The 24,265-nt window shown below is 47.1% G+C and overlaps 1 protein-coding gene across 1 annotated transcript; it reads right to left on the reverse strand.

Moving 5' to 3' along the window:
* Positions 1 to 1,487: 1,487 nt before the first annotated feature.
* Positions 1,488 to 3,445, reverse strand: LOC144148269 (uncharacterized). The gene is made up of 2 exons (XM_077679829.1): positions 2,535 to 3,445; positions 1,488 to 1,629 (listed from the first exon to the last, which is right to left on the reverse strand). Exons 1-2 carry the CDS (start codon positions 3,443 to 3,445, stop codon positions 1,488 to 1,490), a joined length of 1,053 nt encoding a protein of 350 aa, XP_077535955.1.
* Between the last annotated feature and the right edge of the window lie 20,820 nt (positions 3,446 to 24,265).

Below are 24,265 nucleotides of genomic sequence, written 5' to 3' on the forward strand. Positions count from 1 at the left end.
GAAAGTGACAGACTCAGGATCGGGCACACAGCACACGCACAGTAGTAAAGTTAAAGCAAACGTTCAGAGTTTCGTTCAGGCTGCAGTCACGGAGAAATGTCACCAAGCCCCTGTACTCGGTGATGCCGTGGCAGTTGACTGCCATTGACCAATGACGCCGCAAAATTCCAGTGGTGCCAAAGTCGTCTTCAAAGTCAGTCCCAAAGTCGTCTTCAAAGTTAGCCGCAGGGTGTCGTAACGGGGACACACACAGAGTACATGTTCTATGTCCTCACGAACACTGCATACATGACAGTGAGGAGAGGCAACTCGGACCATCTGATACAAGAAGTGACCGGTAGAAGCAACGTTGAGGCTAATACGGTGAACAGCTGCATCTTTGCGCTTTCCCACGTCACGTGGCATTTACAAACTGCTCCCGGGATCAATTCTGTACAGTGGATGATAATTGTTTGATCTATGAATCCATATTGAGAGTTGTAACTGCCACACCTCGGAGTACACAAGTTTCGCGGCGTCACGTCGAGAGAAAGGAATCGGGAGGATGACATAAATTGGGTGTGGGCCGCGCAAGCTATTTCGTAGGCTACCACATTCCCATTCACGCCACAATGTCCAGGTAGCCACTGTAACAATACCACGTGAAGCATCCTAGTAGCCTGTGTATGCAGGATTTGTTTTTAAGTGCGAATGCACTTTATAAGCGACCCCAAACCTTCCACCGCCGGCAGCGGCGGCGGCGGCGGCGTCCGCAGTCCTCCTCTCTATATAAAAAAAAACAGCATCCGGCGCCAGGTTTCGATCCGAGGACTTTGCGGCCGCAGCGCGACGCTCTACCGACTAAGCCACGGACGCAACGCTGATATCAGTGTTAGTAACGCGCCTTATATCTTTAACGCATTCAAACTACATCGTCAGCGGCGTGCGTTGGCGACTCTGCGGCGTTATAGCGGCTTGATAACTGCGTGGTGTACACGTGATACTACAAACCCGATGGAAGAGATGGAAGACAAGGCGGCGAGGCGGTGGGCTGCGGGGGCCGAGCGCAAGCGCAGCAAGCGGGCCGACAACCGTGCATTCGCACTTTCACATTCTCCCCCTCGGGGAAATGCGGGGGAATTTTCGTGGGAAAGTTGTTCGCGCGGAAACGATGCCAGTTGTTGAGCCGCCAACCGTGAATCTGTAAAAATCACCCACCCAAAAGGTTGTCGCCCAAATCTACTGCAAAGCTGAGCGCAAGGCTGCAAGTTCTGATGTTGTCGATGTTCTTTTGTGGCTTAACCTGGCCGCAATTCTTGTCCGCGGTGATAGGACCAAGATTCCAATCACAGATGAAATAGCCGTTACCGATGCATCGGTGTAGATATGTTTGTAGTTACGGTAACAATTCCACATGTGCTCTAGAGTGAAGTACTTTAGAGCTGAAATTGGCAACCTCAACGTAGTGCCGATGCCCGCTACTGTGTTCGCAATTCGCCAGGGAGAGTTCATCCCGGGCGGGAGAGGAAGCGGCGCAGGGTACTTCTGACACAAGGGTGGTAGAGTGTCTTGTACTTGTAAGGCAGAGCTTGAGCTCGGCGGATGTCCATGGGCCCCAGTCGACAGCCGAAAATGTAGGCGAAGTTTCTCCTATTTGATCAGTACACTGGGTAAGAAGTGCCTTGACTCTCCTATGGTCCCCAGCGTAGAAGTTGTCTTCACAAGGCCAAGACAAAACCGCAGGGCTCAGGCTTGCATACTTTCGAAAAGCCTTGTGTTGTCATTGGAAAGAGGACCGAGGGCTGGGAGGCCGTATCGGAGCAATCCTTCGAAGAGTGCTGTGTATAGACGCAGGAGCGGCCCAACAGAACATCCTCCACGAGTGGCTGGTCAGCCTGCGTAATACCTGAGCAAATGTACCCAGCTTCTTGAGACGAACTTGAGGGGACCACGTCAACGGCCTGTCAAGTGTTACGCCCAGGAATCGGGGAGAGTCCACGAAGGATAGAGCCACCCCTGCCGCTGAAAGATAATAGCGTGAGTAAAGCTTGGGATTGGGCTAGTTGGTTTGACATCTCAAGGTGAAAAAACAGCGCAACGACGGGGACTAACGGACGAAGAGACAGTACAAGCGCTGACTAACAACTGGGGGTGCTTTATTGCGTTCTGCAATTTATACATGAAGAAAAAGTGACGTCACAACCCTAGGAAAGGAAAAGAAACACGCTGAAATGATTTGCACGGTGAGCGAACAATGAGTTTTTTCAGAACCTGACAAGCGCTATCTGTCGATATACGCTATCTCTTTTTGAAGACGTGTGACTGAAGCCTGACTGACACATTTCTTTCTTCCTTTTTTCGCATTTGAGTAGGCTTCGAAAATCTCGCGTGTGCGTGATTCCGTGTAGCGCTTTAGAACCTTGGTTCTATCTAAAAATGGGCTGCACCCGCATGCCTTGCAATGCGAGACAAGGTGGCTCCCGCTGCCGACACGTAGAGCATACGCATGCTCGCGCAGGCGTTCATTGATGCATCTTCCCGTCTGTCCAACGTACACAGCGTCGCACTCCAGAGGAATCTCGTAGACCACGTTGGTGCGGCAGGGGACGAAGCGCGTAGCATGATTAGTGCTGCAGTCCGCCTTAGGTGGTGTCGTGTCATTCACGGCTTTGCACATTCTCCCTAGCTTGTTTGGTGCGGAAAACACTGTTCTTATTCCAGCCTTTTGTGCTATCTTCTTGAGCCCGTGCGACACTTTGTGCACATGTGGGATGACGTTGATGAGCCCACGCCTCGTTTCCTGCGTTTGAGGTGCTTCCTTAGATGTCGTCGACTTCAACACACTCTCCGCGACAGTGAGCAGCAAAGTCCGCGGGTAGCCTGCGATGAGAAGCCTTTCGGCCTGCGCTTGCAGACTCTGGAACATTCTGTGGTGACATGAACGAAGCACAGAGTTTTTCAGGGCTGCCCGCACGATGCCTCGCTTAACGAGCTTCGTGTGGGCGGATGAGAACGACAGAAAACCTTTCTGGCTTCTGGGGGCATACTCCCAGCATACATAGTGGCCACAGAAAGTCAGGCTCATGTCCAGGAAACGTATGGTTCCACGCTCAGGCATTTCCGTGGTGAGTGAAAAAGGACTCAGCACTGAGGAAAAAACATCGAGTAGCTCACCCACTTGCTCCGCCTCTGCCCCACATTTCTTTTTGAAGACAACTAGGAAGTCGTCGACATAACGGAACGTCTTCACGACGCTCTTCTCTTCCAAGGCCATCTGAAGTTGTCGGTCCAACGATGCCAGCAGGAGGTCACTTAAGACCGGCGCAAGGGACGACCCGATGCAAACACCTTCCTTCTGCAGGTAGAGGCTGCCACTGTATTCCACATACGTGGAGTCCAGATAGAAGTTCAGTGCTTCTAAGAATTTTCCAGTGCTGATTCCGCACTCACTGGACGCGTTTTCCATCGACATCAAAGACCTGTACTACAATCTCCCACGTGGCTCAGTACTGAAGGCGGTCAGCAATGCGGTGGACCAGTTCGGCAATATAGAATTCCAAAGTGAGTGCGGAATCAGCACTGGAAAATTCTTAGAAGCCCTGAACTTCTATCTGGACTCCACGTATGTGGAACACAGTGGCAGCCTCTACCTGCAGAGGGAAGGTGTCTGCATCGGGTCGTCCCTTGCGCCGGTCTTAAGTGGCCTCCTGCTGGCATCGTTGGACCGACAACTTCAGATGGCCTTGGAAGGGAAGAGCGTCGTGAAGACGTTCCGTTATGTCGACGACTACCTAGTTGTCTTCAAAAAGAAATGTGGGGCATAGGCGGAGCAAGTGGGTGAGCTACTCGATGTGGGTGAGCTACTCGCCGGATAGTATTTTTTTTTATATAGTGTAGGGGGAGGGGTGCGGACTACGACTACGTACGTCAACGCGGGTGACATCGTGAGTTACTGAAATGCTCTGCATTTAAAAAGCCACTACGTTTTTGAGTGGGGGCAGCCAACGAGCCCTAAGTGGTCGACTGATTTAGCGAAAAGAATAAAACCAGTTTCTGCAAGCACGTAACAGGAAGCCGCTCTTAGAAAGTACGCTATGCAATGAGAAATAAAAAAATTATGTAACTTTATAAATTATTTAGTTATTATTTTAATTTTAAAAAAATTGAAGCGCAGTACGATAAATTGGCAAATGCTGTATTTAAGGTGCCTTGCAATTTGAGAAGCTTCAAAAAAAATAAAAATGTTTTACTAACAAACTGCCATATTTACAATAATTTTATTTTTGCATTAAAACTTGAAATATTGTTGTACTACAAACAGGTGTTATTAACGTTGTTGTATAAATGATTGCACAAAGCCATTCATCTTGATAGAGTGCGATGCATTGATTTCTTTTGATTGACATGGCAAGGCTGTGAGCAAATGAATTAGAACCCGGTATTAAAGCACCTATCAGACTTTATATTATAAGGCATGATCTGGGGATTCGCAGTAAACATATTTTACGGCGATAATCCAAATAACACACGGGTTTCGTGCAAAATATTTTAGTAAACTAGAGAGCGCTATTCAGGGAATAAAATAACGCTCAGCCACTAAATAAATTACGAGTGGCACGGGCCCCAGAGCAACAGCCTTTCATATCGAAACGGCAATGCTGCTTGTTCTGAAACAATTATTTACTTGAAAATAAGGCCGGATGGCTCAATAAGGTAGTCGCAATCTGTATAGAGGGGGAATGTATTATTCTAAAGATGTTTAGCTTAATATAAATGGCCTTTTAAAACTTCATCTGCAGCTTTCCCACTGATGACAGTCCTTTCAACCGTGATTACTCCGTAGTTATTAAGCGAAATGTAAAGATTTTTGCGCAGATAATATTAGGGGTGCAAACTTGCTTTTTACACCGTATCAAGTCACGCAATAATTTCCTGAGCCTTGGAAACTATCCCTTAAAAATGCATGGGGAGTAAGGTTTGGCAGCGAATTAGATAACAAAAATTCGGAATCCTCGAGACATATTTTTGCGTTTTCATCTTCATGTTTACTTCTTCCTTTAGGCCAAATATAATTTACCTGAAGAAGTCTTGCTAGGTTCCTTAGAGGTCGGCATTTCCCGCGAGAAAGCTGGGTATGTTGCCTGCAATTATACCAACTCTTACATACGGTCATTTACTTCACTGTGACATAGGAAACGGCAACTGGAACAGACGTTTTCTTTTACAAAGACGACCCCGTTTCGTCTTATCTTTTTTGAATTCAGGAAGACTGTGTTAGCCGTGCGTAGATGTTCCTTACTTACTACTTTCGCTTTGTCTATAGCCCAACGACGAGAAACAATTTACAATTGACATATTTCCACAGGCGTATTTCCCATTATGGCGGGAACTAAATTTGTTCCGCTATCGGCTATTCAGGCTGCGTTGCTACGCATTAGGTTCAGATTCTTCATTATGAGGTAACGTTTAGGTACCTTTTTTTCGTCCCCACTAAAAATAGGGCATGTCTGAAATAAACTTTCTTGGAAATCAATAGTCAGAGTGATAGCAGGGCACTGATTCAACGGCGTATGCAGATGAACCGGACGTCAAGTCCTGTTAGCGACGTCGTTTTAAAAACTTTCTCGGCGTCGGCGTGTTGCTGCGGTTCACCCGCGTCAGCGACTCATATAGACCGAAAATGCCAATATCAGTGCCATCAACAATGCGCATCGGCTCTTGTATGTTTTCGTGTATTTTCGAATTTTTCATTGTTTCCAACACCATTTTTACTGCTGTAAAATATTATACATTACTTTAATTCGCAAGTAGCTCGCTCCGCAAGTTAGTAATCTCTGCGTAATGTGCGTTTGCTTTTGCCGGCCTCAGCCAATCGCACAGGAGCCCATATGACATAATAGGTACTGTATCGGAAAATGGGCTAATGAGTCCCATGGCCATTCTCTTTTTTCGTAATTATATAGCTTGTTTGAGGGGGGTCTGCGTTAAAACTGGTTTTACTATCCTGGTGTCAGTATCCCATCGTTATCCCAATTGATGGAGTGACCGTGATTATCAGCGTGCTCGGCCAGAGCATTCGACGCTTTGTTTTCCTGCCCACGTGGGCCGCAAAATAATTCGACAAGGCGAAAAGAAAATAGTCTCGGCTCGGATCCAAGAATACCAACAGGCAATCAAAAATTTTGAAACGAAGTCGTTCTACGCAAGCCCTCACCTGGCCAGGTTATGATTGTTGATGCGTTCCCGGATGTACAGGTTCACGACAATTTATTTATTTATTTATTTATTTTTTTATTTATTTATTTATTTATTTATTTATTTATTTATTTATTTGTTTATTTATTTATTTATTTATTTTTCAGGTTACCCCTAAAGGCCCTCTAGAAGAGGGTATTACATAGGGGGGGGGGCCAATACCACATGGTGTGTAAACTACAACAGCAAAAAAAGGAAAAAACAGAAAAAAAGCAGTACAACAAGATACAATGCAACGTAACAACTGCAACAAAACGCAAACCATGAATACGGGCAGCAATTGCATGGCGTTATACAATAGTTAAAAAAAGTTAAAAAAAAGAGAAACAAAAACAGAACAACAAAAGCAAAAAAAAAATAATTAGTTGGTCAGCGTAGCGCGCATGAGCTCTAAAAACTTAGCCGAGTGTTTCTCGGTGGCAATGTGTGCGAGTAAACTGTTCCACTCAATAATAGTGCGCGGGATGAATGACTGAGCGAAACGAAGTGTGCGAGATAGCGGGTGCATAACTTTGTTAGGATGATCACGGCGTGGAAAGATGGAACAGGGGGGTTCAAAGAAACTGTCATGTAATGACGGGTGATTGTAAAGTTTGTGGAAAAGTAATAAGCAGGCATATTTCCGACGAAGGGCCAAATCCTCTAGCTCAGCACGGTTTTTTAAGTTAGTGACGCTGGAATAAGAAGAATAATCTGGGTAAATGAAACGAGCAGCACGGTTTTGCAAGGATTCAATATTTGATACGATGTAGGCTTGATGAGGATCCCAAATGGCACCGGCGTATTCTATTTTAGGGCGAATTAAAGTGGTAAAAGCAAGCTTTTTTAAGTGCGATGGAGCCTGTTTAAGATTTCGTTTCAATAACCCGAGAGACCGGTTAGCAGCTGCAAGAGTGAGTTCTATATGATGGTGCCATGATAGATCCGATTGAAAGTGGAGGCCGAGGTACTTGTAAGTAGATGTTAACTCAAGTGTCATATTATTCAACGAGTATTGACTAGGAAAACGGGTAGCAGCGTTAGTAAAAGACATACACTTTGTTTTAGAAACATTTAACGACATAAGCCAAGTTGAACACCAATGATTAATTTTGTTAAGGTCAGATTGCAAAGCTAAGCGGTCCGAATCAGAAGAAATGTTACGGTATATTACGCAGTCATCCGCAAAAAGTCGAACGTGTGAAGATAAAGAATTTGGTAGATCATTAATATAAACGAGGAAGAGTAGAGGACCAAGAACACTTCCTTGGGGTACACCCGATGTTACCGATAAAGAGGAAGAATAAACATTCATAGCAAAGGTAAATTGAGACTGGGAGGAAAGAAAAGCTTTTATCCATGCAAGAACGTTAGTATGAATGTTAAGTTGTTCTAGCTTTAGTAGTAATCTGTGAAGGAAAGTTTGACATCCACCTACATGCAGCCATACGGCAGCATTTAGGTGGATGTCAAACTTTCCTTCACAGAAACTTACTCCACCTTGGGGATTTCCCCTAAATCTGGTCGATTAACACCTGTCCTTCACTTCGAGTTGTTGATCAATTCGCTTTCGCGCTACTAACGACTAGCCTCCTGGTTAGCTCAGTTGGTAGAGCGACTGCTCTGGTTAAGCAGTGGTCCCGGGTTCGAATCCTGGACCAGGACGAATTTTTCTTCAACTGCGAAGTTTCTGAGAAAGCTGTATAGCTTTCCTTTGCAGCCGTATGGCTGCATTTAGGTGGATGTCAAGCTTTCCTTCACAGAAACTTACTCCACCTTGGGGATTTCCCCTAAATCTGGTCGATTAACACCTGTCCTTCACTTCGAGTCGTTGATCAATTCGTTTTCGCGCTACTAACGACCAGCCTCCTGGTTAGCTTAGTTGGTAGAGCGACTGCTCTGGTTAAGCAGTGGTCCCGGGTTCGAATCATGGACCAGGACAAATTTTTCTTCAACTGCGAAGTTTCTGAGAAAGCTGTATAGCTTTCCCTTGCAGCCGTATGGCTGCATTTAGGTGGATGTCAAACATTCTTTCACAGAAACTTACTCCACCTTGGGGACTTCCCCTAAATCTGGTCGATTAACACCTGTCCTTCACTTCGAGTTGTTGATCAATTCGCTTTCGCGCTACTAACGACTAGCCTCCTGGTTGGCTCAGTTGGTAGAGCGACTGCTCTGGTTAAGCAGTGGTCCCGGGTTCGAATCCTGGACCAGGACGAATTTTTCTTCAACTGCGAAGTTTCTGAGAAAGCTGTATAGCTTTCGCTTGCAGCTGTATGGCTGCATTTAGATGGATGTCAAACTTTCCTTCACAGAAACTTACTCCACCTTGGGGATTTCCCCTAAATCTGGTCGATTAACACCTGTCCTTCACTTCGATTTGTTGACCAATTCGCTTTCGCGCTACTAACGACTAGCCTCCTGGTTAGCTCTGTTGGTAGAGCGACTGCTCTGTTTAAGCAGTGGTCCCGGGTTCGAATCCTGGACCAGGACGAATTTTTCTTCAACTGCGAAGTTTCTGAGAAAGCTGTATAGCTTTCCCTTGCAGCCGTATGGCTCCATTTAGGTGGATGTCAAACTTTCCTTCACAGAAACTTACACCACCTTGGGGATTTCCCCTAAATCTCGTCGATTAACACCTGTCCTTCACTTCGAGTTGTTGATCAATTCGCTTTCGCGCTACTAACGACTAGCCTCCTGGTTAGCTCAGTTGGTAGAGCGACTGCTCTGGTTAAGCAGTGGTCCCGGGTTCGAATCCTAGACCAGGCCGAATTTTTCTTCAACTGCGAGGTTTCTGAGAAAGCTGTATAGCTTTCCCTTGCAGCCGTATGGCTGCATTTAGGTGGATGTCAAACTTTCCTTCACAGAAACTTACTCCACCTTAGGGATTTCCCCTAAATCTGGTCGATTAACACCTGTCCTTCACTTCGAGTTGTTGATCAATTCGCTTTCGCGCTACTAACGACTAGCCTTCTGGTTAGCTCAGTTGGTAGAGCGACTGCTCTGGTTAAGCAGTGGTCCCGGGTTCGAATCCTGGACCAGGACGAATATTTCTTCATCTGCGAAGTTTCTGAGAAAGCTGTATAGCTTTTCCTTGCAGCCGTATGGCTGCATTTAGGTGGATGTCAAACATTCCTTCACAGAAACTTACTCCACCTTGGGGATTTCCCCTAAATCTGGTCGATTAACACCTGTCGTTCACTTCGAGTTGTTGATCAATTCGCTTTCGCGCTACTAACGACTAGCCTCCTGGTTAGCTCAGTTGGTCGAGCGACTGCTCTGGTTAAGCAGTGGTCCCGGGTTCGAATCCTGGACCAGGACGAATTTTTTTTCTTCAACTGCGAAGTTTCTGATAAAGCTGTATAGCTTTTCCTTGCAGCCGTATGGCTGCATTTAGGTGGATGTCAAACTTTCCTTCACAGAAACTTACTCCAGTGGACCTTGGGGATTTCCCCTAAATCTGGTCGAGTAGTAATCTGTGGTGAAGAACGCGGTCAAAAGCTTTAGCGAAATCTAAGAAAATTGCGTCGACCTGGCCACCAGCATCCATAGATGTATGAAGGTCGTGAACAAAACCGGCAAGTTGGGTGTCGCATGAAAATCTCTTGCGAAAACCGTGCTGAAAATTGAAGATGATATTGTGACGTTCCAGATAATTTATGACTTCAGTGTGTATGATATGCTCCATGAGTTTGCAAATGGTACTAGTTAAGGAAATGGGCCTGTAATTTAGCGGTGAGGAATGGTCACCCGATTTGAAGAGGGGTACGACTTTAGCTGTTAGCCAGTCTTGAGGTAGAGTTCCGGTAGACAAAGACTGTGAACAGAAAGCGCATAAAAAGGGGGTGATGCTGAATGATATAGATTTGAGGATTTTATTATTAAAGCCTATATTACCCGAGGTGAAAGAAATTTTCAGTCTCTGTAAAAGGGACAGAACACGTGCCTCACTGATAACAATCTCCGGCATGATTGTGCTGTTGATACTATGCAATATGGGAGCGGATGAAACGTCTTCTCTGGTAAAAACTGAAGAAAACGCCTGGTTTAAGACCTCTGCGCATTGCGATGTGGGAATGGAAACGCCATCGTTATTGCTTAGGACTATATGAGGATAACATCTGGGGTTAACAACGCGCCAGAATCTGCTTGGATTATTTGCAAGTATAGATGATAAATCATGGTTAAAGAAACGGCTGCGGGTAGATTTTAAAAGCGACTGATATTCTTTATCGCATTTTTTGTATGTCGCCCAAGAGTTAGAGGTATCCGTTCGGACAGCCTGTTTATATAAACGGTTTTTTTGTTGTTGTTCAACCGTCGGAGCTGCTGAGTAAATCATAGAACTGTGCTTCGGGTTCTCACAGTGAAGACAGGTATGAATTTGTTGATGAGACCAGTAAGTTTATTTATTAATAGCAACCAGTTTTCTTGAGTGGTGCGCTGGAGGTGACCATGTATGAATTCTTCGTAAAAGGCCGATAATTCATTATTTATGCCATCAAAGTTACCTCTGGTATAGCACCTAATCGATTTGCTAGTTGTTATTCTTTCATAGAAACGCTAAGCGAACGCAACTGCAGAAAGTAGCAGACAAGCAAGCCTGAGCCACTGAGGCCGCTGGACACTGCCCAAAATAAAGCCGTCGTTCTCAACTTGTCCTCCTTCTGCTATACTACTACATCTGAAGTTCGAGTTCTGCGCAAGGAATTAAACTTCAATTCGGGCAACTCACCGAAGCCTACGAGAGTGCTTTGCGCCGTGGAGCGAGCCATCAAAGGGCTTCTTACCAAAGTAAGATGCGAAGCTAGCACCCGCAATATCGGTGTTCTATCGAACTGGCTGGTTCACGCACCTCAAGCCAGGTCCTCCCCATTTACGAAAGAAGCCATCAAGGACATCCGCAACAACACCTCAATTGCCATACTTGCTAAGGACAAGGGAAACACCGTTGTGATACTCGACAGAAGTCATCGAGTATGAGTACTGGCGGTCTTACATATACATGCAGAGATATCACACGACAACCCTTCAACAGCAACTGCAGAACGTGTTCTGGAAGATTTTGCAGTTCATACCACAGCTGCAGACGCACCTTTACTATCACCAACTCTGTAATAATTAGTCTGCCCTTGCAACTTATGGTTCAGTGATAGTTCATATGCGAGGCGCTCTGTTACCCCTTATCGTCGACTTCACAAGGTCGACATTGACATCGGCATTGACTGTCATGTTACCGCTAGTCCTGTCCACTTCTTTCTTTTTGTGCCCCTCTTAGTTCGCGCTGTTCCCCAAGATGTCACCTACGCCAAGTGTTGGGCCCACTCGCCCGAAAAACCGCAACACACATTACGAAATCCTCAACTTTCGTGCAGAAAGTGCGCGACTTTTCCCTGGACGAAGACGACGTAATGATGTCCTTCGCCCTGAAGTCGCTCTTCACTTCACTGCCTGTCAACTTGGCCGTAGAATCACGCAAGGAGATCCTGCTGGCGTACGAAACGCTCGCGGAACGAACTCCCCTGGAGGTTAAAGACCTGTGTGAGTTGCTGGAATTTTGCTTAATCTGCGCGTACTTCTCCTACCACGAGCAGTTTTACAAGCAGATCCACTGAACAGTCATGGGTGCTTCCTTATCTGTTACTATTGCGAATTTGGTCATGGAGGTCATTCAGCATTAGGCACTCACCGATTTTTCGCCCAAGCTCAAGATGTTCGACCGCTACGGGGATGACTGCTTCTGCACTGTCAATTGTAATGATGCCCCACGGCCACTGCGTCTTCTCAACTCGATTGAAGCCGCCATACAGTTCACAGTAGAATGAGTGGAACAGCCTTTTTCCTTTCCTCAATGCCCAGGTGATCCGCACCGGTACTGGCCTTTCGATTGATGTACACAGGAAAGTGAGGCATACCGCACATTACCTGAATTTTAATTGGTGCCACCCGCCCTGCCACAAGCACCCTGTCCTTTCCTATCTTGTGACGCCGGCAATGCGCGTTTGCTCAAGCGAGGAGGAAATGGGAAAGAACTTCAGGCAATGCATCAAGAAATATTTACGAACGGGTACCCCGAGCAGCTCATTAAGAATGTTGGTGATCGTGTCCTCAATCCCAGGCCATCTAAGTGCAAGTCATTTCGAATACGTGCATGCATCCCATACATTCCGGGGTCAGCGAAGCTATAAGCTCTATCTTAGCAAGGTATGACTTTCGCGTTGCGCACATGCCGCCCAACAAGCTGAGGAATCGTGAGCGTAAAAGGTCGCAATAGGATGCAGAGATACCCCGATGTTATCTACAAGATACCATCCGCGGACTGTAGCAGCCCTTACACTGGAGAAACTGGACACTTCCTCAAGACAATATAGAAACACCAACGGGACGCGGACAGCTACAAGAAAGCGACGAACGAACTGAACGAGCACGCCGATAATCCCGGTCACTCCATCGATAGGGATAACGCCGCTATAATTTCCAAGAACAGCAATTCAACGGCGAGATTGCTTTTGGAATTCGTGTTTATTGAGACGACCCAGGACACTATCAACAGGACCGATAAGAAGCGACTTCGGCTCTTTCCGACTTACAGTGATCATGGATGTAGCGGGTTCAAAACGTCTCTGTTTTTACCTTGACATCGCCAGTGACCGCCTGTTCTTCCTCAAAAGTATCCCCTGTGGAATTCGTTCGTTAGGCACAGCCGGTCTACTTTGTCGTTGACAACTTTTATTTATTTGTCAGACTATGCATTTATAAGACAATAGAGAACACAAAAAAACAGCAAGAAGCAGGAAAGTCATGATGCATCTATCGGAGTAATTTCGAATTTCATGTCATGCACGTATATCTCTATACTTATGAATATCTCCAGTTCAGTAAAAGGGACTCCATATGTACTCAGTCTCTCTAGACCAGCCTGTAATCTTCGTATCCCTTGAGAGGTGAGGTCTATTACTTGCAACATCCGTTATTGTGTTTTGAAATTTTGGTCACTGTGACATTCTATTGGTAGATTCTTTCATCGAAGTTAATGGTACTTCTTTGGTTATATTGAAATTAAAATTTCGTTTGAATAACTTCTATTGCCATTATACAGTCTAGTCCACTTATAACAATATCCAAGTGCCAAGAAAATTCCATCGTTATAACCGATAATCGTTATAAGCGGGTCAAGAAAAAAACATTTTATTAGCATGCAAGTGAGGTAGTGCAACTACTCGTTTGCAGAAAAGCCATAGTCAGTCAGCTTTGACTGCTTCATGCGAAGCTGAGGCACATCTTTTTCGAGAGCATCTAATTGCTCCACATAGCTAAGCGGGAGGTCCTTCGCGAAAATGAAGTCCCGTAGGGACTGTATCATTCGTTGGGCCTCGTGCGATGACGGTGCCTGGGTAGGCTGCTCAGCCGCGTCGTCGTCGTCGTCGCTCTCACCGCTGTCCGCTGCACCTCGCACACTCGCAACGATCGCCTCATCACTGAGGCACTCGGACGCTTCCCCACCATCGTAGGCATGGAGAAAATCGTCGAGACCCGACGCGTCTTTGTGAAGCGGCGACCATAACTGTGGCACCCCTTCATCGTCGGGTGCTTCCGTGGCCTCCCCTGGGATCGCTTCCTCCTCGCCTGCTTCCTCCTCGTGACGCATTTTCGCATTTTCGGCGCGCGCGGTAAACGGATTCAATCGCTATATCCGATATCGCGGCTCGGGAGCATCGTAATAAGCGGGTTATTTTACCATAGAAAGCATACAAAATTGGACGGTGCAATCGTTGTCCATCGTTATATCGGATATATTGTTATAAGCGGTATCGTTATAAGTGGATTCGACTGTACCACATATATGTTTTAGTAGTACGGGTAAGATAACAAACATGTTTGATTGAAGGGTGTTACTGACTTGTAGTTGCTGAGTCGATGTTTTGATCACCCCATCTAAAAAAATATGACCACGAGTGAATTACTAGCGCCCTACCCTTGGGTCAGCCACGAGGCAAGAAACCTTTAACAGTGATTATTCACCAGTGACCCGCAAGTGAAGTTTACATGTGCAACGAAAGCGTCTTACCTACGAGTCAGCTTCAGCTGGCCGACGTCGGATGCTCCTCCCGACTTGCACGCTTACCTCAGCTAAGTCTTTTCTGTTGGGGTTTTTTCTAGCAACAATATACAGTCGAAGGAAATGCTCTACAGCTCTGCGGTTGAAACTGACTGACCGACACTCACTCGTTGTCATCACTCGTTAACACACGTGTGTTTACACTCTTTAACACGCGCCCAGAGTGGGGACCGAACCCACGCCTTTCGAGTAGACCTCGAATGCCTTACCAATTCGGTCCTGACTCTGGGTGAGTGTTTTTCTTTCTTTCTTTTTCACGTAATAAAAAACTATAACGTCACTAACAGTAAAAAATAGTCTAACCATTCCCCTATGGCTTCTTTGGCGTTGTAGACTGCCGGCATTTCTTTCTGTATTTCCTACAGAGCCCCTCATTTCCAAACCCTATTATCGTCCGAAAGCTTCGCGAGGGCTTCGGCTCTGGCAGCCTTGATGCAAAGGTAGCATAATAGGGTTTCCAGCCGGTTACCCGGTTATGACAGGCTGTAGACGTTCGAGTCGCGCCTCGGGGATTGAAAAAGAAGGTCCCCTTCTCCCCGTGTAGTCTGAGTGGCGCTAAATACCACTCTTAAGCGTCAGATACAGTTGTAGTAAACATAAATACCCTAGAAAGTGAAGGAGAACACAGTCGCCCAGATAGCCGAATCGGTAAGGCATTCGAGATCTAATCGAAAGGCGTGGTTTCGGTCCCCACTCTGGGCGCGTGTTTTTCTTTCTTTCTCATGTAATAAAAAGAAATGTAACGTCACTAACAGTAAAGAATAGTCGAACCATTCCCCTATGCCGTCTTTAGAATTGTAGACTGCCGGCACTTCTTTATTTATATATATATATATATATATATATATATATATATATATATATATATATATATATATATATATATATATATATTGTGATGGAACACCTATGTGGACAATGCCCCAGAGCGCCATAACCCGTCACCTAAGACAACGAAGAGGATGCGGCTAGCCCGAGCGATCATGGCCGCTGGTAAAGAGATCGCATCGCTCTGCGGACACATCTTGTAAATACATCACTTAATCGTCGCCCATGGTTCGTCTCATCCTTGCACAGCCACCACGTAACAATGTAGACGTTCTACTTCTCCCGCCGTGGTCGAGGGGCAGCGCTAGTTGTCCGTCCTCAGAGCACTTGTAAATAAAGACCCCCGCTTTAAATTCGATAGAAAAGCCCCTGCGGGATAGCATAACTGGTCAGAGCACCGCACGCGTTATGCGGAGGTGTGGGCTCGACACCCGCTCCCCGTAAAAACTGCGAATTTTTTCTCGACCTATATTTTCGCTTATTTATCACTGTATTAAAGAAACATGACAAACACACATCATTCGGCAATATTAAATATTTCGGAAACAGCCCAATACCACTGGCAATGACGACTGAAACCTTGATGTATGTTGTCACGAGAGGACCAGACGGTTGCCAAACAGGAGACTAGTTTTAATTAGAATCGAGCCCACAGAAGGTAGCGAGCAAGCAGGCATAGCGTCTTCTTCCTCTAGCCAAGTCACTGGCTCCGCCTAGTGGTCATGGCGGTTTCCGAGTGGTCGGCGCATAACCTTGCGGGGATGATTACCGTTCATAGTGTCTGTGGCAGTATCCCTCCCCTTCAAAAAGCATCGACGTGATGCGAGAGAACAGTGGCAACAATGAAAAGGGAGCCTCCAAACACAACACCATTGCTACTATAGTTCTGACAGTCCTTCACAGTCTTGGAGGCGTCTTTGGCACTCCTCCAGGAGTGAGATTAGCTGCAGTAGCCAGAAGTCCATCATGTCCATTGAACGGGCATCGGCACTCACCGTGAGTGATACAGCTTCATCCTGGCCACACGAACAACTTCTGGAAAAGCCCTGCGTCGAGATCGAACATTTCCTTCGGGAACTACAAGGTACGTAACCTGACTGAGTTGAAGCACCACTTTGTAGGGGTCCAAATAGCGGCGCAACAGTTTTTCGGGTTTCCCTGGAAGGCGGACAGGGCTCCACACCAAAACCTTGTCTCCAGACTGGTAAACCACCTCTTTGTGCCTGTTGTTATATCGGGGGGCGTCGATATTTTGTTGGTTCCGTATTCTATATCGCGCGAGGTTGCGAACTGCTTCGGCGCACCTAGTGAATTCTTCGGCGCCTGAAGTGAATGCTTCCGTTCCACTTTGCAGAAGCATCGAACCAACCATTGTGGAGACCTCCCGACCATGAACGATTCGAAAAGGAGTAAAGCCGGTTGTTTCCTGTGGAACCGTGTTGTACGCGAATACAACGTAGGGTAGTACCTCATCCCAGTTCTTCTGGTCATCGTTAACAAACATGGAAATCATATCAGCCATGGTCTTATTCAGCCACTCGGTCAGACCGTTGGTTTGGGGATGGTATGCAGCTGTGCGGCGAAGGTCGGTGTTCGTAAGTTTCATTAATTCTTCAGTAAGCGCTGATGAAAAGGCAGTTCCTCGGTCGGTATTGAGGACTGCTGGGGCACCAAGGCGGAGAACGATACTGTTGAGGAAAAATATAGCAATTTCCGCTAACTTCCTCGCGGTGTCGCCTTTGATTCGCAGTACCGTATAGGATAGTCGGTAGCGACCACAATCCACTTGTTCCCAGCTGACGAGAAAGGAAATGGGCCTAGTAAATCTATGTCAATCTGTTGAAATGGCAGGTTCGGGGATCGATAGACTGTAAGAAGCCGGCTAGCCGTGTGGATGGAGGTTTTCGGCGCTGACAATCCCGGCACGTTGTGAGGTAGCGTTTGATTGTCGCGGCTAACTGTGGCCAGTAGTACCTCTCGCGGATGCGCGCCATTGTGCTAGCGAAGTCTAAGTACCCCGACGAGGGCTCGTCGTGGCTAGCGTGTAGAACGTCGCCGCGCAGGCATGTCGGTACAACCAGAACGTATTCGTATCCTGTAGGCTGAAACCCTTTTTTAAGGAGCACGCCGTCCCGGGGAACGAAACATGAAAGTGAGCGCCTAAAAAGTCGTAAGATATGCACACAACGTCCCTCGATGTACTCAATGCGTGGCTGGTGCTCCTAGTCGTCTCTCTGTGTCTGGGCAAGATCTGTAGCTTCCAAGGTTCCGAGGAACGCATTGTCCTCTTCCGAGTCGCCAGGATTACGCTCAAGGGGAGCTCGCGACAAGCAGTCGGCGTCGGTGTGCCGCTTCCCGGATTTATACACGATGGTGACATCGAACACCTGAAGCTTGAGGCTCCACCGCGCAAGGCGCCCCGACGGATCCTTGAGACTTGCCAGCCAGCACAAGCATGGATGGTCATAAACGTCGCGAAATAACCGGCCGTACAAGTGGGGTCTTAATTTTGTAATCGCCCATATTACGGCCAAGCACTCCTTTTCTGTCGTCGAGTAGTTTCTCTCCGCCCGTGACAGAGTGCGACTTGCGTAGGCAATCACTCGCTCAACTCCCTCTTGCCACTTTCCTAAAACGGCTACGCGACCAATGTTCCTTGCATCTGTGTGCAGCTCAGTCTTGGCATCTTCGTCAAAATGACAAACTATAGGTGTCGTTTGCAAGCGCCTCTTGAGCTCCTCGAAAGCCATGACTGTTCTTCTCCCCAAACGATGGGTACGTCGTTCGTTGTCATGCGGGTTTGGGCTCCGTCGTTTTAGAAAAGTCGGCCCCAAATCGTCGATAATAAGCACAGAGACCAAGGAATCAGCGAATGGCACGTTTGTCAGTTGGCGTTGGGAACGAGCTTACCGCAGACGTCTTCTCGGGGTCTGGGCTCATGCCCTCAGAGCTCACCACATGTCCAAGACACTTAAGTGTTTCGAATGCGAAGTAGCACTTTTCTGGCTTAAGGTAGAGACCGGCTGCACGGATCGCATGAAACGCTGCGCGGAGGTGCTCGAGATGTTCATCAAACGTCGCCGAAAAGATGACTACATCATCCAAGTAAACGAGACAAGAGTGCGATTTTAGATCCGAGAGATCGCTGTCCATCATTCGCTGGAATGTGGCAAGTGCAGAGCAAAGTCCGAATGGCAGCACTTTAAACTCGAACAATCCGCCAGGGTTAATGAAGGCAGTCTTTTCCCGGTCTTGTTCATCAACTTCAATCTGCCAGTATCTGCTACGCAGGTAGATGAAGAAAATTATCTGGCATGGCGGAGTCGATCGAGGGAGTCATCGATACGTGGCAAAGGAAATACATCCTTTTTCGTAATTTTGTTAAGTCTTCGGTAGTCGACACAGAAGCGAAGGGAACCGTCTTTCTTAGCAACGAGAACGACAGGTGATGCCCACGGACTTTTAGACGGCTGTATCACGTCATCTCGCAGTATCTCATTGACCTGGCGTTGAATAGCCTCGCGTTCTTTTGATAAAACCCTGTACGGTTGTTGTCGAACAGGTCTCTCTCCATCTCCACTTATAATGGGGTGTTTAACTAGGCCAGTGCGCTTTACCTTGGTCGAGGAAGCAAAGCAGTCACTGAACGAGCTGATGAGAGCCTGGAGTAGGTGCTTTTGCTGTTGGGTTAGACTGGGGCTAATTTCAACAAGACTGGTAGGCTCAGCAGTCGCTGTGACTGTAGAAATATTCAGTGCTTCTTGTGAATCTTGAGCCAATGTATTCTGTACAGTAGCTATTTCATTGATGCCCGCTATTTCTGCGAGATAGGCCACAGCTGTGACCTTGTTAAGATGCTGGGGTGCGGCACTGAAATTCGTTAGGAGAATGTCCGTGCGAGCGATAGTTGGGGATTTCAACGACTTCCCGAGCCACGCTGATCTGTCGTTCCAACAAAAGTGGCGCGTTAGCTTTGGGTATACCGCACGTAAAGTCACTGTCACACTTGACGGAAACAAACACACTTGCTCGGGGGGGGGGGCAGCGTCACGTGACCATTCTAAAGGCGTAATGCCATACAACGCGGCTCGGCTTGGGTTTTGGCAGCTCGGTTGGTGAAGAACGTGACCAGGAGCTCCCACAGGTCGATGATGGCCCCATACTAATAAAGAAAGTGTAGTCCGATAATTAGTGGCTTTGAACACTCTCGCAGGACAAGGAAGCAGGCCGGGAAATACGCGTCTCGTATCTTAATTCTGGCCGTGCAAACTGCAAGCGGTGTAAGCACGTGGCCGCCAGCCGAGCGAATCGCGGGGCCGCTCCATGGTGTTGCCACCTTTATTAACCGGCCTTGCAAGCTGGCTGCTTATTACAGAAAAATCCGCTCTTGTGTCCACTCGAGCCGTCAAGCGGTAGTCGTCGGCTGAAATCAGAATTTCGGCGGAGACTATGCTGGCGTTTTCATGGTGCGTTTCTGGGCTAGGCATCAAGTCGTCTGTTGGAGTCGCTGCAAAAGCTCGTGCGGGGTCGGGTCATCGCGGTGGTGAGGCCGGGGCGTCGGGTTTTGCTTCGCGTCGTGGAGTAGGTAGAGGATGTTGTGAAGTGTGAGCGGCGGCAGCCCAACCCCCGGAGGGCGCCATCCTCAGTTTCCCCGGCGGGGGCCACGGGACCTTCCACCAGCCTCGGCGGTCGTCATAGTCGAGAGTGGGCGTCGAGAAACATGAAGCGTTGCGGGGAAGGCGATCTGAACTGGCGTTCCTGTTGTGGCGGAGAGGGCAGATGGGAGGCTAGGTGCTCCTGAATTTTACGAGGTGGTTCGCCGTAGTGAAGTCGAGGGGCATCAGGCGAAAACCCTCGCATGCCCATCCAGCGGTAGGGACAGAAGCGCCGAACGTGGCCCGCTTCCCCGCAATGATAACAGAGGGGTCTGTTCTCTGGAGTGCGCCATATCACCGCTTTTCTAGCAGGCTCGTCTGGGTCAATCGCCGCAGCGCTGCTGGTGAACCGCTGCTAACTGGGCGCAGTTGGATGCTGATAATGTTGAGGCCCATCGGGAGAAGGTCTGCGCAGAGTGCCTGCGTACGCCATGACATGGGGTGCAGGCTTGTCGTAAGTTGCAGCATACGTGTTCTGCGGTGGCAGTGTGGGCTGCAATGCCTGCCGTATGTCCTCGCGGACTACGTCGGAAAGCGAGGCCACGCATGGCTGACGACCAACGAGGTTGGCATTCTGGAGCTCAAGTTCCTCGCGAACAATGGCTCTTATAAGGTGTCGCAAAGAAAAGTCATCCGTGTTCCCCGGCGCTAGAGCATGACACCTTGATGTCTGGGGATGAGATTGACGGCTGTACTGCATCCCACGTTGCTGCAGCGCACGTTCTATTGCTGCTGCTTCTTTAATGAAGTCAGCAACGCTACCCCGCGGGTTCCCAACAAGACCTTGAACAGCTGCTCCTTTACTCCTCTCATTAAATGCCGCACCTTTTTCTCCTCGGCCGTCGGGGTCTGCCCATCTAAACAGTCGGCACATGAATTTTCCAAACATGGCCACAGTCTTGTTTGGACCCTGGAAACGTGACTGAACGGCGATCTCAGCCAGCTCCTTTCGTTCGCCACTGCGATATGTGGCCAAGAGCTGTTGCCTAAATTCTTCCCAAGGGTCCATGATGGCTTCATGGATTTACACACCAAGTCTGAGCGGAATTCTCCAGAGAGAAATAAACCATCCTGAGTTTTCGACGGTCATCCCATTCATTGAATGAGGCCACCCGTTCAAAGCTCTCAAGCAAATCGTCGACGTCCTCAAAGCTATCCCGTGAAATGCTTTCGGGGTGCGAGGCGTATGCAGGACAACCGGTTGAGCCATTCCTGCCATCTGGCCAGTTTGGCTAGCGGTAGAAGTCAAGGCTGACCTCATAGCTGACCTGACAGGTGTGGCGAGGCGCCCAAACTCCGGTTCCAAGCCTTGCAGGCGTCGGCTCGCCTTGTAAACTGGTGTTGTGTCCACTGCGCTGGGGCTTGAAGTAGCCAGGTCTTCGGCACCGAAGTACATAGGTTGGATACCCGCACCCACCAAACTGTCACAAGAGGGCCAGATGGTTGCCAAACAGGAGACTAGTTTTTATTAGAAACGAGACCACAGAAGGTAGCGAGCAAGCAGGCAAAGCGTCTTCTTCCTCTAGCCAAGTCACTGGCTCCGCCTAGTGGTCATGGCGGTTTCCGAGTGGTGAGCGAATACCGTTGTGGGGATGATTACCGTTCATAGTGTCTGTGACAATATATATATATATATATATATATATATATATATATATATATATATATATATATATATATATATATATAGAAGAAAAGAAAACAAGCTTTTACCTTGTGGAAACTTTTCTTTTCTTGTGTTCTCTACCATCTTCAAAACTTCAACTGCTCCCTATATATATGTATACATATATATATATATATATATATATATATATATATATATATATATATATATATATACATGTATATATATATATATAAGTAAAGAGTCGGATACACAGCAAGAACAATAACAAACAATGTTTACTTACGTAGCGGCAACGGGACTTGCCTTCATCAGAGTAAAGTTACATGATTTTGCTGACACATGACACAGCAAAATCATGTAACTTTACTCTCATGAAGGCAAGTCCCGTTGCCGCTACGTAAGTAAACATTGTTTGTTATTGTTCTTGCTGTGTATCCGACTCTTTACTTATACTATTTCTGCGCGCTTTGTGAGTTTATCTTTTTCTAGATTTATATATATATATATATATATATATATAACAAAACAGAAAGATACGGGACGAGGGACTCGGTAAAGATACATATCAAGGTTGCAGTCGTCCTTGCCAGCGCTATTCGGCTTTTTTTGAAACATTTAATAGGGCCGAATGACGTGTGCTTGTCACGTTTCTTTGATACATTGATAAATAAGCGAAAATATAAGTCGACAAAAAATCCGCCGTTTTTCCGGGAGCGGGACTCAAACCCACATCTCCGCGTAGCCGGTGCAGTGTCTTCGCCATTACGCTATCCCGCAGCGGATTCTCTCTCGACTTTAAAGCGGGGGTTTATATTTACAAGAGCTCTGAGGCCGGTCAACTAGCGCCGCCCCTCGACTACCGCGGGAGACGTAGAACGTCTTCTTTCTCAGCGGCCGCCACGTAGACCGTGGTCGGAGGTCGGGGTTAGCAATTGGCATATCCGAACTGCTGGAGCCAGTGCCTCGTAATGCATGTAGCAGAACAGAAAGATACGGCACGCGGAACTCGGTAAAGATACATATCAAGGTTGCAGTCGTCATTGCCAGTGCTATTCGGCGTTTTTCGAAATATTTAATACGGCCGAATGACGTGTGCTTGTCACGTGTCTTTGATACATTGATAAATAAGCGAAAATATAAGTCGAGAAAAAATCCGCCATTTTTCCGGGAGCGGGACTCGAACCCACATCTCCGCATAACCGGTGCGCTGCGTTCGCCATTACGCTATCCAGCAGCGGCTTCTCTCTCGACTTTAAAACGGGGGTTCATATTTACAAGAGCTCTGAGGCCGGTCAACTAGCACCGCCCCTCGACTACCGCGGGAGACGTAGAACGTCTTCTTTCCCAGCGGCCGCCACGTATACCGTGGTCGGAGGTCGGGGTTAGCAATTGGCATATCCGAACTGCTGGATCCAGTGCCTCGTAATGCATGTAGCAGAACAGAAAGATACGGGACGAGGGACTCGGTAAAGATACATGTCAAGGTTGCAGTCGTCATTGCCAGTGCTATTCGGCGTTTTTCGAAATATTTCGAAATATATATATACATATATATATATATATATATCATAGGTCAGCAGTCTACAACGTTTACAGTCTATATATATATATAAATAACTAAATATATATATATATATATATATATATATATATATATATATATATATATATATATATACAGTCTAGTCCACTTATAACAATATCCAAGTGCCAAGAAAATTCCATCGTTATAACCGATAATCGTTATAAGCGGGTCAAGAAAAAAACATTTTATTAGCATGCAAGTGAGGTAGTGCAACTACTCGTTTGCAGAAAAGCCATAGTCAGTCAGCTTTGACTGCTTCATGCGAAGCTGAGGCACATCTTTTTCGAGAGCATCTAATTGCTCCACATAGCTAAGCGGGAGGTCCTTCGCGAAAATGAAGTCCCGTAGGGACTGTATCATTCGTTGGGCCTCGTGCGATGACGGTGCCTGGGTAGGCTGCTCAGCCGCGTCGTCGTCGTCGTCGCTCTCACCGCTGTCCGCTGCACCTCGCACACTCGCAACGATCGCCTCATCACTGAGGCACTCGGACGCTTCCACACCATCGTAGGCATGGAGAAAATCGTCGAGACCCGACGCGTCTTTGTGAAGCGGCGACCATAACTGTGGCACCCCTTCATCGTCGGGTGCTTCCGTGGCCTCCCCTGGGATCGCTTCCTCCTCGCCTGCTTCCTCCTCGTGACGCATTTTCGCATTTTCGGCGCGCGCGGTAAACGGATTCAATCGCTATATCCGATATCGCGGCTCGGGAGCATCGTAATAAGCGGGTTATTTTACCATAGAAAGCATACAAAATTGGACGGTGCAATCGTTGTCCATCGTTATATCGGATATATTGTTATAAGCGGTATCGTTATAAGTGGATTCGACTGTATATATATATATATTTATATATATGTATATACAGAAAGATAGGTCAGCAGTCTACAACGCCTCTTTTGGCGTTGTAGACTGCTGACCTATCTTTCTGTATTTCCTCAACGAGCCCCTCATTTCCTTACTATATATATATATATATATATATATATATATATATATATGTATATCTAGCAATGAATAAGTTCCGGGATTCGGTTTCAAAAATACAGTCGACACACGTATACCGGACCCCGGTCGCAACGTTAGTTCAACCATCGTTTTCATACGTGTGTCTACCCTCTTGTATATATATATATATATAAATATATATTTACCCTATCATGACAGGCTGTAGACGTTTGAGTCACGCCCTAGGAGTTGAAAAAAAAGTCCACTTTTCACCTTGTAGTCTGAGTGCG

This window comes from Haemaphysalis longicornis, unplaced genomic scaffold, assembly GCF_048455015.1.
Source record: "Haemaphysalis longicornis isolate Haplotype H1 unplaced genomic scaffold, Haemaphysalis longicornis Haplotype H1 scaffold_8, whole genome shotgun sequence".
NCBI classification, from domain to species: Eukaryota; Metazoa; Arthropoda; class Arachnida; order Ixodida; family Ixodidae; genus Haemaphysalis; species Haemaphysalis longicornis.

What these genes read in the sequence shown, in the direction of transcription:
- LOC144148269 (XM_077679829.1), bottom strand. Translation starts at nt 3,445, where the DNA reads ATGGAAAACGCGTCCAGTGAGTGCGGAATCAGCACTGGAAAATTCTTA. An exon ending in CCTCTGGAGTGCGACGCTGT is followed by an intron (nt 1,630 to 2,534) that starts GTACGTTGGACA and finishes CTGATCAAATAG; the next exon opens with GAGAAACTTCGCCTACATTT.